General features: G+C 42.7%; 1 protein-coding gene across 13 annotated transcripts in view; it reads left to right on the top strand.

Moving 5' to 3' along the window:
• The window catches only part of EPB41L2 (erythrocyte membrane protein band 4.1 like 2), a 210,748-nt gene that overhangs the window by 193,142 nt on the left and 5,347 nt on the right, over nucleotides 1-12,259 (top strand). For all 13 annotated transcript variants that reach the window (XM_045865542.3, XM_045865541.3, XM_064598106.1 and 10 more), the window contains one exon: nucleotides 640-749. In XM_045865542.3, coding sequence (XP_045721498.2) covers nucleotides 640-744 — 105 coding nt within the window. In that variant the 3' untranslated portion in view covers nucleotides 745-749. The remainder of the gene's footprint in view (nucleotides 1-639; nucleotides 750-12,259) is intronic.

Raw genomic sequence — 12,259 nt, 5'->3', positions numbered from 1 at the left:
CAAGAGTCCTCTCTCTCCTTTCCCTTTGCTGATTGTATGTCACCACTGCTGCGGCTGTTTTTATTGTTCTGTGCCCTCGAAGTTTAGAGATCTTTCTCCTGCAACATAACAGCTCAGCCAACATTTTACCTCGGTCAGTTAGTGAGAGCCCGCGGGGGTAGGGATGAGCAAGGCCTGCTCCTGCGTCTGGGCGTTTGAGGCAGTGGGTGACGGCAAGTGCCCCGTGAGTGTACAGGACAGGCGCTGGGCTGGATGCTTTACATCCTCCCTCCAGACGGTACAGCGAACCTTAAAATGATCCTCACAGCTTAGCATTAGTCTCGGGTTACAGGGGAGAAGATCAGGGTCAGAGAAGATCTGTTACCTCCAAGTTTCGCGGCAGGTACAAGGCTGGGGTTCAGAGTCTGCGCATTTCTTCTGCATGCACCATTATTTGAAAAGACTGGAAAATGGGAATTGGGGGAAATGAGAAACGTTCTCTAAAATGAACTGTGAGCCCATTTCAAATCCCTGCTTCCTCAAAGCAATAAAACCATCTTTGCTGGAGATGGAATCCCGGTTGAGCAGCATGCGTGTGTTTTGCCATCCCGAGAAGCAGCTTGTTCCCCCGCTCACGGCGCTCTCTCCTGACCCTGGCAGGCGCTGGCCCAGGCCATCCGGGAAGCCCGAGAGCAGCACCCGGACATGTCGGTCACCAGAGTGGTGGTGCACAAAGAAACGGAGTTGGAGGAAGGGGACGACTAAGTAAGGTAAGAGTCCGTATCGTCTGGGGCCTCTGTCCTGGCAGTTCGAGCTCCTCACCCTGCCGGCGGACGTGAAATGTACTTCTCCATCACAGTGTCTGTCTCTCTTATGGTCCATTTGAGTCTTCAGACTTCATTATCCCAAGCACCTCTGCTCACATTCCCTGCATAAAATTATGAACTCTCTTGACCGATGGGCATGTGATGTTAATAACCGCCATGTATTGAGAACTGCTAATAATTGACATTTCTGTGTTGTTTTACTATTAACAAGTACATCAGTGTAAGTTCTCTTTATTAACGTTTACAGTGACCCTTTGAGGAAGGTGCCATTGCCTTCATTTAGATGAGGCATTTTTGTTGTAGGGGGCACAAAGGGGAGAGGAGTTAATTCCCTTAAAATATACATGAAGAATTGTATATCAGAGAATGAACCATAAAGGAAAAGATTGCTTTGGCTATATAAAAATTTAAAACTTAAAGGATAAAATGACAAAGTTCAATATACCTGGCAGAGAAGGAGTCAATATCGTGAATCTGTCACTAACTCTTCTGTCTCATCAAAAAATTCAAGCACTTAAGTAGAGAAATGGGCAAAGGATTAATCCAGTAAACTACAGAGAAGCTAAGTGAACAATAAATAAAAAATGTTCAGCCTCATTGTTTAAATCAATACAAGTTAAAAATTCAGTGTGTAAGTTTTCACTTATAAATCTGGCAAAGTTTATGTTTTTAGCTAGTGTTGGGTAGCTTGTGAGAGGGAAAATGATACTCCTCTGCAGCTTTATAAACTAGTAACATTTCCTGGAGGAGAGTTTGGCAAAACCCACATTAAGTGCGCCTAACATTTAAACCACTTTAAGAATTTATCTTAAATAATCAGAGATGTATACAAAGACTTACCTACAAGAGTATTTCTCACATTGTTTCAAATTTTTTGCTAGTATGTATAAAAATCTAAATGGCCCACAGTAGGGATTGGTTATGCCTTAATGCTGCTTCCCTGTGATCACTAAAATATAGCCATTAAAAGTTGTGCTGAAGAATTCTAAGTGAAATGAGAAATGTTCAGAATTATGTATGTATTTAAAAGGTAGGTTTTATTGCATAGCACATATACCAAGATTGTTTTTTTGTTTTGTTTTTGTTTTGTTCTGTTTTTTTGTTTTTAAAATGATCCGTACACTGATTGGTTAATAGCCCACAGGCATGGCTGGTCACAGAATACACATCTTCCAGCTTGTGATAAGGCCCAGGGCTTTTCCATCACAGGAAGTGAGGACTCCCACCGTTGCACCTGTCTCCCCTCTGACTTTTTAATTTATGCCCAACTGATTGATACGAAATTACATCTGACTTTCTTGTTCTTACTGATCTTGATAGATTCTGCCTACTAGTCCTTTGTTAATTTTTATGTGTTGCAAATATCTTCAGGTTTGTGGTTTGTCTTTTATTCTCGATATAGGTCAATATAGTTGTTGGTATATTGAATGTTGTTATTAATGGAAGCTAATGTAGTTTAATTATCACACTTTCCTTTATGGCTTATGCTCTTCCCATAGCCTGAAATGTTAGGGATACTATCGATCCAGGTATTTGAATGTTGCTTTTCATAGATCAATTCTTTATCCGTAAGAAATTGGTTTTTCTGTGTGGTGAAAAACTTCACTGTTTTTTATTTTTGTTTCCTCGAAAAGTAGCCAGTGGTCCAGCCCCATTTGTTGAAGAACCCATCCTCTCCCCTCTGATCTGCAGGTCATATATCTAGTTTCTTGTATGTGTGGTGGGTGTTTCTGGGCACTTTGGTTTCCATTAGTCCATGTGTCTGTCCCTGATCTAATGCCAGACTGTCTAAATTACTATAGCTTTAAAATGAGTCTTGGTATCTGGTAGGATGTGTCTCCCCAACTGTGTTTTTTTCTTCAGGAGTATCTTGTCTATTCTGGGCTCTTTCTGTTCCATGTAAATTTCAGAATCAGATTGTTGGGTTCTAAGATAAACCTGTGGTATTTTAATTGGAACTGCATCTAGTTTGTAGCTTGAATGGTAAGAATTACATCTTTATGATACTAAGTATTCTTTCCCACACACATAAAATATCTCTCTCCATTTATATAGGTGTTTTTTAATGTCTTCCAATAAAGTTGTGTAATTTTTTACCCAGAAGCGGTCTTATAAATCTTTTCTAGCTGTTGCTGGTATAGGAAGATACAACTGGCTTTTCAATACTCGCCTTGTGTCTAGCAACCTTACTTTTTATATGTTAGATGCTGTTTTCAACACAGGGTGTACAAAAGGCCTACAAGCAGAAATCATCTAAAACTTGAGCATAAGCAAAATATCCATTTAACCGAATAAATGTGCTGTGTTATGTGCAAGGCTGAGCACTTTCTTGGCTAGCCATCAGAATAACAAGGGCTGTATTTTAATCTTGCTAGATCTCAAACTGTGTGACATTGGGCAAGTCAGCAGGACTGGTACAATCTACCTTTCCTAATTCGTAGGCTTTATTATAAGAATATAATAAGGTAATGAATGAGAAAATTTAGTGTTAACACAAATATAAAAATATTGGGTATTTCTCCTGAATTATGTTACTTAATCAGGAACATAAGACAAAAATTAGTGACCAATGTGAGCATTACCAATACCCCACTTTCATTTGTGGCATTTTAATAAGTTTTAAAGTGAATGAGTTATATCTGTTATTCCTAGCACCCTATACTCATCTTTGCAGTGGGCATGCATGTACACACACACACAGAGCCTTTGAAGTTTGCCTGTCTCAAAGGACACCTTTTATAGGCAGCCTTGTTAAACAGATTTAGGCAGTTAAAATGTAAATTCACATGTAAGGTGAGCAAACTAGATAAATTTGGGAAGATTCATTCATCCATTCAAAAAAATATGAGAACCAAAGTGTGCTAGGGTAGAGCTAGGCACTGAGGATTCAAATGGTCAAACTGGTAAACCGAACAAACAGAGTCCCCTTCCTCGGGAAAGGATCTGCGCTGGGAGGGGAGGTGTAAATATTAAGAAACAAAATGTAATTGCAAATGTGATAAATGCTCTGAAGGAAATAATGGGATAGGAGAGAACCAATAGACTTAACGCTGCTGTAAATTTAAGCTTTCCCTTGAGAAACCAAGTTTGAGTTGAGATCTGAAGGACGAATAGGAGTTACCCCAGCGTCTCGAGTCATTGTAGCACCCCCACCTCCTGCTGGCTCAACTTGTTCTTGAAGACTTTCCCTCGCTGGTGCCTGTCAGGGCTGGGAGGACGAGTGCGCGTGTACTCCTTCAGCTACGCACTGGCTGCCCCGCCAGGATCCCACAGAGGCAGCAGGTGGGCCAAGGCAAAGAGCAGGCCAGTCGCTGAACGCCAGAAAAAGAAGAATAAATAACTCTTGGTGATGTATCTGCCCCGTCTCCCTTTCTCGGACATGAGAAGCTCTCGTCCTGATCTGACCTGACCTCCTCCTTTGGAGGAGCTCTGAGCTTCTGATGGAGCATTGAGAGTAGGGGCGAGGGGAGCACACGGGAAGATGGTGCCAGAAGAGCGTGCGGGGGGCCGAGCCTCCTGAGGCCGCCGCACTCCGCTGGGTGCTGGCCACTGCGAGGCCGAGAGGAGCCACACACAGACTCCGTGAAGAAGGAAACATACGCTTCAGAGGAGTCCTTGACTAAATCTTTGTAACTGAAGGACTCCTCCCTCCCCGGTTCATCCTAAATGCATGTTTATGAGCCCATATTAGCAGCCTTGTCGCCGCTGGAATGGTGTCCCCCTAACAGTCCCCGCGAGGAAGAAGAGTCCTGACTGCTGGTTTGGTCTGTGCGGCCTCAGAAAGGAGGACGAGCCCCAGGACGGGGAGCTCGCAACTTTGCTTCAGTTGGCACCGTCCCCTCTGAAGCCAGACTTCAGACAAGTCCCTGTGACTCCTGGAGTCGTCACTGATGTGTAGGATAAAAAGCAAACGACGCCTCCTTTTCAGCCGAAAGCAGTGAGCAGCCAAAGGAGGGAATGATGGAGGAAGCAGCCTCTCTCATCCGCCCACTCATTTTACTCTTGTTGTTGTTGCTCATTACACCAATATATGCAGAATGCCCATTGTGTGTCCCCTGTGTACCCTGAAGGTTCAGCTCAAACAAGGTCTGCACTCACAATAAATCATGGCAGCAGAATAGAGTCTCTGGTTTGAGGATGTGTTCTGGACTGCGTTTGGTGGGAGCCAAAGGGCAAGATCTCTACATTAGGATGGGTGTCAGATGGCTTCGCACTTGAGCTCCCAGGGGAGTAGGAATAGCTCAGGGAAGAAAGGCACGGAAGGGGGCATTCCAGGCAAGAGCTGGTACGGTGAACCTCACACTCCGAGAATGGTGCAAAATCAGACGTGGCCGGGCTGCAGGACACGTGCAGGAGGAGAGCGATGGGAGGTGAGGGGGCCAGAGAGACAGAGGCCTGACCATAGTCTCAACAAGCCAAGCTAAAACGGTTAAGCTCTCTTTGGAAAAGTGAAGGGGAGGGTATGCCTCATGTATTTGAGAGATGATAAGGGGGTAGAGGTTTGTGACTCAGTGTCTGTTTGCTTCACGATATGGAAATTAGTGACTTGGGAAGATGGCAGAGCAGGGAAGAATCCCAGGCTTCTGGCATGACAAACGAGTTGATGGTGGTACCTGTAATTTCAGTCCTGGGATACACAGGTGTTATTTTTCCACAAGCCACGCGCAATATGGCCAGTCTTCCCAGCTCAGCTGTCTTGAAGCAGAGGTGTGTTTTTTGTTCTTGGTACCACAGGAGAGTGGACCTGCCATAGACAGTATGGAGGAAGCTTGGAAGTGAATCTGTAAGGCCCTGTCTTACACACACGCACACAGCATGGTTATTTGGAAATTTACCATAGTCTGAGTGTTAAGAGGAAATGCAGCATCGCAGATCTGCTGGGTTCAAATCTATTTCATAGGTATGTGACTTGTGCAAGTTCTTCCACGTTTCTGTTCCTCAGTTCTGCCATCTGTGACCTGAGACCTGAGGATGATAATAGAATTTATAGGAGTTTATTTCCAAGGCACGTTGTAAGAGCTTTTTATAGCGTAACAAGTCAGCTGTAGGAACCCTTTTTGCTCCTAAGAATAAAAGAAACATTGGAATATCCTTCCCCGGAGATTCTGAGTTTGAGATGGACGTGAAATGTCTACAGGGAGAGGTCCAGGAGGTATCCAAGAGCTTTGAGAGAAATCACAACAGGCTGAGGGGCCAAAGGTAGAGGTTTGAAGGTCACCTGAATGTGTCTTCTAGTGAGGAAGCCTTTGGTTTGAGTGATGTTACCCTGGGCCAGGTCAGAGGAGATGCAGGAGGCGGAATGGGGAAGTAGGAAGAAAACGGGGAGGAAAGGATGCCACAGAAGTTGCAAAAGACGAGAACTCCAAGAAGGAGAGAGTAAGTATTGAATAGTAAATCAAGTGAACATGTCCTCTGGAATTGTTGGTATAGAATCAGCCTGGGACTTGGTCAGAGCTGCGTCAGCCAGGTGGTGGGATGGAGCCCTGTCACAGGTTGAGGAAATGGGGATTTTACATGGAGAGTGCTTTCAAGAAGCTTTCTTTGTTATTGTGCATCCATGAACACCAATTTCTAAATAAGATAATATTGTCTTCAAGCTAACATTTCCGAGTCAGGGTGATATTCAGAGTTTCGAGGTGAACTTGAGAGCCAAACAGGAAATTAACATTTGCTATCTAACTGACTCGAAGGAGAAAAGAGCCACGTTGGTTGAACTGAGTTCTCGCTCATCACGAGCTGCTCGTTTACGTGTGGGCCCTGATGAGCATCACTTTGTCTTTGAAGGAGAAGCCCAAGCCTATTGACTTCTAGATGACCATTTCCAGTTAAGGAGCCAGGAGTTTTTCAGGCATATCACATGTGTTGCATTTTAATTTTATTCGATTTGCCTAGTTCTATGACTCTCATACCTAAAATTAGCATTAGTTTTCAATGTAGATTAATCAATGCTAAAATGCAGATTTATACACAGACATGAAAAGCCATTTCGGATTCAGTGGCTTTCAGACACAGCCAGTTTTCACTTTGGAATGCTGTGGAATGTTCTGCTTCACGTTCATAACCTGGCAGGTGCTATCGGTGAGACAGTTACAATGTATTTGAACTACCCAACAAAAGAGGCGCTGGACGCCACTGCTGTCGTGCATTCGTTAGCACGAGGGTCACTAATTCCCCAGGGTCTGCTCTCGGACAAAATTATTATTGACTGTTGTTGTTGCAAATGGAACTATTGTTACTGGGTTTTTTTTTTTTTCTGGTAATAACAGAGGCGATTATAGTTTTTAAAAAGGGAGAGAGAGCAGAAAATGTAAATGATCCATAATTCCTCTGCTCCTAGAGATAGATACTCCCTTTTCACAGTGTATATGTGTGTGAACACACACACACTCCCACACTCCCGCCTCTGTAGATGTGGGCTGGTACTGTTGATTCTGTTCTATAGCCTGTTTTCTTCTCCCCCTAACAGTATGTTGGAGGTAATCTTCCTTGGCAGTATCTCCTCATTTTTCGTCAGCCATCGAACAGACACGTGAGGATTTACGTGACACGTGTTAACGGGCATTTAGGTTATTCCTCAGTTCTCACAATTCAACACGCAGCTGCAAAGATCATATTCATGTGTACATTTGGGGGGGGGGGGAGCACGAATTTCATCGTTTTCTAGGGCCAGTATTTCCTCCTGAAAGGTTCGAACAAGTTAGACTCCTACTTGCAGTTTATGAGCATCCCTGTTGCCCCACACCTTTGCTGACACTAAAGATTGTAAAACATTTAAAAAATCTTTGCCTGTCTGGTGAGGAAAGAGCATTTTTTCCTGGCCTCTGAGGGGGTGGGCGTGGTGGTCGTGACTTTATTATACCCTAGATGAGGGCATATTGAGGAGTATGAAAATCGAAAGAATATTTCATTATAAACAGTTTAAAATTAGAGTCTCTTCTTCCCCCCAACCCTTTTTAACAAGGAAGTAGAATCCTAGAGAATAAAGTAATTTGCATCAGTCACTTACACTCAGGCCTCATAAATGCCATCCATGTGCACACCTAAGGATAGTTTCTTCTGTCTGAAGAACCTCAAATGTTGGTCATCCCAGATACCATTTTCTAAACATGTAAATTTGTGGGTGGCATTAGGAGGGAATTTTGCTATGGTAACCAAGCAGTGTGTGTGCTTAAGATATTCCTGACCCCAGGAGGATTACATTTGAGGGCATGTTGGCCCTATGTTTGTCTCACTCTCATGCATCAAAATAATTCCGTTAGCCTTGGAGCAAGTATGTGTCTAGACTTGTCCAGTATAATACCAGTCCTCACCTGTGGCTATTTGAAAAATGGCTCTTTCCAAATTGGGACGTGCTATAAGTAGAAAGTAACATACTGGATTTGAAGACGTTAGAATAAAAGTATAGACTAATAATAAGCTAGAGAGTTGGGTCTAGAGATGAATTCTTTTGATTCCCACTAAGCTTCCTGTTGAAGGAAAACACAAGACAGATATTTAGTGAGTTCATATATGGTTCCAAGGGTTTTTTTCCCTAAAAGATAACAGTTTTGATGCTGTTTTTCTAAGCATAACTTTTATTTGATGCTACAGAGAAATGTTTTCCTCATCTCGCTCTCTTATGAACCTAAGATTGAAATAGGCTTATTAGCCAGAATACAGTATACTGAGTGTAACCTTATTCTAGTCCATTTGTTACTGAAAAGAAGCTTTAAGATTTTGTAAAATGCTTTCATATCAAGTTCCCACAAGATTTAAACCTAGCAGAATGAACCAGAAGACCTCATGCTAGCTTTAGGGCCAAATATTAAAACTACACATAGAAATCTTTGTCAGAGCTTTCAGAGATTTGGGAAAGCCATTTTTAAAAAGAAGGCAGAGTCCTCCCAGGATATTATAGATGTAGTTATTTAACAAAAGAAGAGAAAAATGAAACCACAAAATTTCCGCTTAAATCAGCAGGTGAACGTAATGGAAAAGACAGGCAGTAGTGCTTTCTTCCTAGAAATGAAGTCCAATTTTGTTTTTTCCCCTCCCAAGCGCCTGTTCTTAGTTCTTGCCTTTGCACCCCAGTCCCTATTACATTCATTCATAGATCCATCAATGTATACTCTTGTGAAAATACCACGCTTGAAGCACTTTGATGGTTGTAAGAAAGAGGTAAACCCGTAAGAACATGAATGTAAATAACATATAGGGTGAAAAGTAGTGTTTTAGGAGAACCCTTGATAAAGGGCTATGGAAGTTGACAGAAGAAACAGTTTCTGATTGGCAGGTCTGAGACCTCCCCAGAAAGGTGGGGGGGGGCAGGATTTGCACATACAGAGGTGAGCAGAGAGGAAAGAGCATGTGGAGAAGCAACGGGATGGGTATCAGGAAGAGCAGCTCCTACATGTAGCTGTGTGTTGGGTTCCCAGCAGAGCTGGAAGGAGTTGTCAAAGGCATATTGATGAGGGTATGACATTCCATGTCAGTACCTTAGTTTAGACTTTGCTCTGTAGGTCATCTATATAGGGTATTTGAGCAGGGGAAGGGCCTTTTCAGCACTGGCCTTCAGGAAGATTAATTCATCGGTAGACGGTAGGATTGATTGAAAGCGTGCTAGATTAGATGAAGTACCTGTAAGGAAACCATTATTCTGGTTCAGGCAATTTTTAATGGGGGAAACCAACACCTGTATCTTTAAGAGTAGAACTGAGCTTAATTTGGAAGCAAACTGAGCAAAATTTGAAATATGGTAAGTGAAAATCTATAAAAATATTATCTAACACTCACTGAATGCCTACTCTGTGCCCAGTTTTGAGAACTTTGCCATTTGTAATTTCAGTTAGTTCTTACCATCATCCAAGGTGTAGATGAGGACACGGGGGCCTAGAGGGGGCAAGTCTCTCACCCAAGTCACACAGTGGGTGAGTGGCGGAGCTGGATTGACCCATAGTCAGCCCGCATGCACACTACACACTGCTTTGCAGAAGGCTTCATGACGGGAATCTTTGAAATAACAAGCTCCCACCAATGTAGTTGAAACACAACGCGTTTTAGAAAAATTAATTTTGTACAAAATGTCTTTGAAGTTGCTATGATATAAAGCTAAGTGAACAAGTAAAACCATAATACAAAATAATTATATTTTAAAATGAGGTAAAATTGATGTTTTCGTTTGACAGGATATTCTGCAATTGCTGTGTGGTAGTAATTCTTTAAGTAAAGGGACTTAAATGTGCCAAGTATAAAGATTCTAATAGAAAAATTACTGTTAGCTTTAAAGAAAACCCAGTTAATTGGCCCGATGGTGACACTGACGGCTCACCCTCTCCTCGAAGGTAAAGGGAGTGTGATTGGCTTAAAAGCTAGAAGAGAGCTTTTACCATTACAGGGGGAGGGAAGGAAGATGTTCTTCCTCACACCTCCTCTGGAAGGGAAAGAACTACAGTTGTGTGAAAGGTAGACAGTTTTGTTTTGTTTTTAACACGTGGAAATTTGGGGAAAACATCTCAAATTGACTCTTGAAAGCAAAAATACTTAACTAAATTGATGTGATTCTAGCAAACTCTGAACTGAACTTCTGTCTTTGAAGTATGTTATCGAGCACAATATAGTTGGTGCTCAGAGGAGACCGAGATGGGGGAGGGGACGGGGGAACCTAGTCTAAGACCTAAATGTGAGATGGGAGTCTCTAGGGGCTCACGTGAAAGCCTCTTGAGACCAGAGGGGCACCGTAACATCATTAATACGTTCAGACAAACCAGGCGAAGCAAAGTTATTTCCCTGAACTATTTGTTGAACGGGTGCTGTCTTTCATTTGGCCAAAAAGGAAGAAAACACTAGATTTAATGTTGCCCTCTGAGTTCAGCAGACATACAAATCTGTGTGAGAGAAGGAAAGGAGGGTGATAGGTTAGGGATAGCTGATTTTCCACAAGCAGTTCCCAAGCTTCCTGATCTCAGGAACACTTTACACTCTAAAATTTACTGAAGGGCCCAAAGAGCTTTCGTTGCTGTGAATTATACATATCAAAAGTTACCACAGTATAAATCAAAATTACCATATTATAAATGAAACAGAACAAATTAAAAATATTTATTAAAATAGTTCAAAATAATGAGTGAAAGAAATCTGTCAGAAAAGGCTACATGTACTGTGTGGTTACAATGATATGAAATCCTGGAAAAGGCAAAGTGATTGGGACACATTACTGGTTGCCACTGAGCTCCTAGGAAGAGTCTTTAAATATTGGGAAGCTATTGGGGCACCTGGGTTGCTCAGTTAAGCGTCCGACTCTTGATTTTGGCTCAGGTCATGATCTTGGGGTCATGGGATCGAGACGTCCATTGGGCTCTGCACTCAGCGTGGAGTCTGCTTGAGGATTCTCTGTCCTCTCTCCCTCTGCCCCTCCCCCGGCTTGCTCTTGCATGCACACCCGTGAGCATTCTCTCTCTCAAAATCATAAAATAATAATAATAATAATAATAATAATAATAATAATAATAATAATGGGAAGCTATCAAGCTCATGGTGGCCAGAATACAGTCTTCCAAAATTCCAGTTTTCACCTGAAAGCTTGAATTTTATCACTGGCCACAAGTCAGTTGTTTTCCTTGAAATGACAGGCTCACCTCATTTTCAAGAAAATGCCTGCCAGGGGCGCCTGGGTGGCTCAGTCGGTTAAGCGACTGCCTTCGGCTCAGGTCATGATCTCAGGGTCCTGGGATCAAGCCCCGCATCGGGCTCCCTGCTCGGCGGGAAGCCTGCTTCTCCCTCTCCCACTCCCCCTGCTTGTGTTCCCTCTCTCGCTGTGTCTCTCTCTGTCACATAAATAAATAAAATCCTTAAAAAAAAAAAAGAAAAAAAGAAAATGCCTGCCAGATAGAATAACAGTTTGTCCGTCAATAATTCTCAAATAAAAAAGGTGTTTGTGAAAAGGCAGCTTCTTCAATTCACAATTCAAGCATTCTTTTTTTTCTCTAGACATCCATTGTACTTCTGTATGCAGCAGGAGTGATCTGTGCCCATTTCCCATTTCATTACACAGAATGTTAAAAAGACACGAACTCGGCGGTTGAGATGTAAGACCGTAATTTTCTGTGTTTCATCCAGGACATCCTTAAGTGAGGCTGGCTTGCCTTCTTTGTTTCTTACTTTACTGAGAGCGTGCGGTGGTTATGAGTCCAGCGACTTCTGGTACAGTTTGGTGCCACTGCCTTGACACGTGGCAAGATGCCATCGGGTGTACTCCCTCCCCCTTGTTGCACTGTCGGTGAAAATGTCCACCCCCTGAAAAGGACAGTTAACGTCTTCGTGTGATGATGAAATAGCTTTTTTTTTTTTTTTTTTAAATAGCTTTGACTTCGCAACCCCCTGAAAAGAGTCTGAGTGACCCTCAGGGTCGGCAGAACTCACTGAGAACTGGTGGATCTATAGTGATGCTATAAACACTTAAGAATGGACCTTCCTGG

Source organism: Mirounga angustirostris, unplaced genomic scaffold (genome assembly GCF_029215605.1).
Source record: "Mirounga angustirostris isolate CCGP_5_RB_7025 unplaced genomic scaffold, mMirAng1.0.hap1 SCAF_8, whole genome shotgun sequence".
NCBI lineage: Eukaryota > Metazoa > Chordata > Mammalia > Carnivora > Phocidae > Mirounga > Mirounga angustirostris.
Note: the sequence above shows the minus strand (reverse complement) of the source record. Positions and strands in the feature narration are given on the sequence as shown.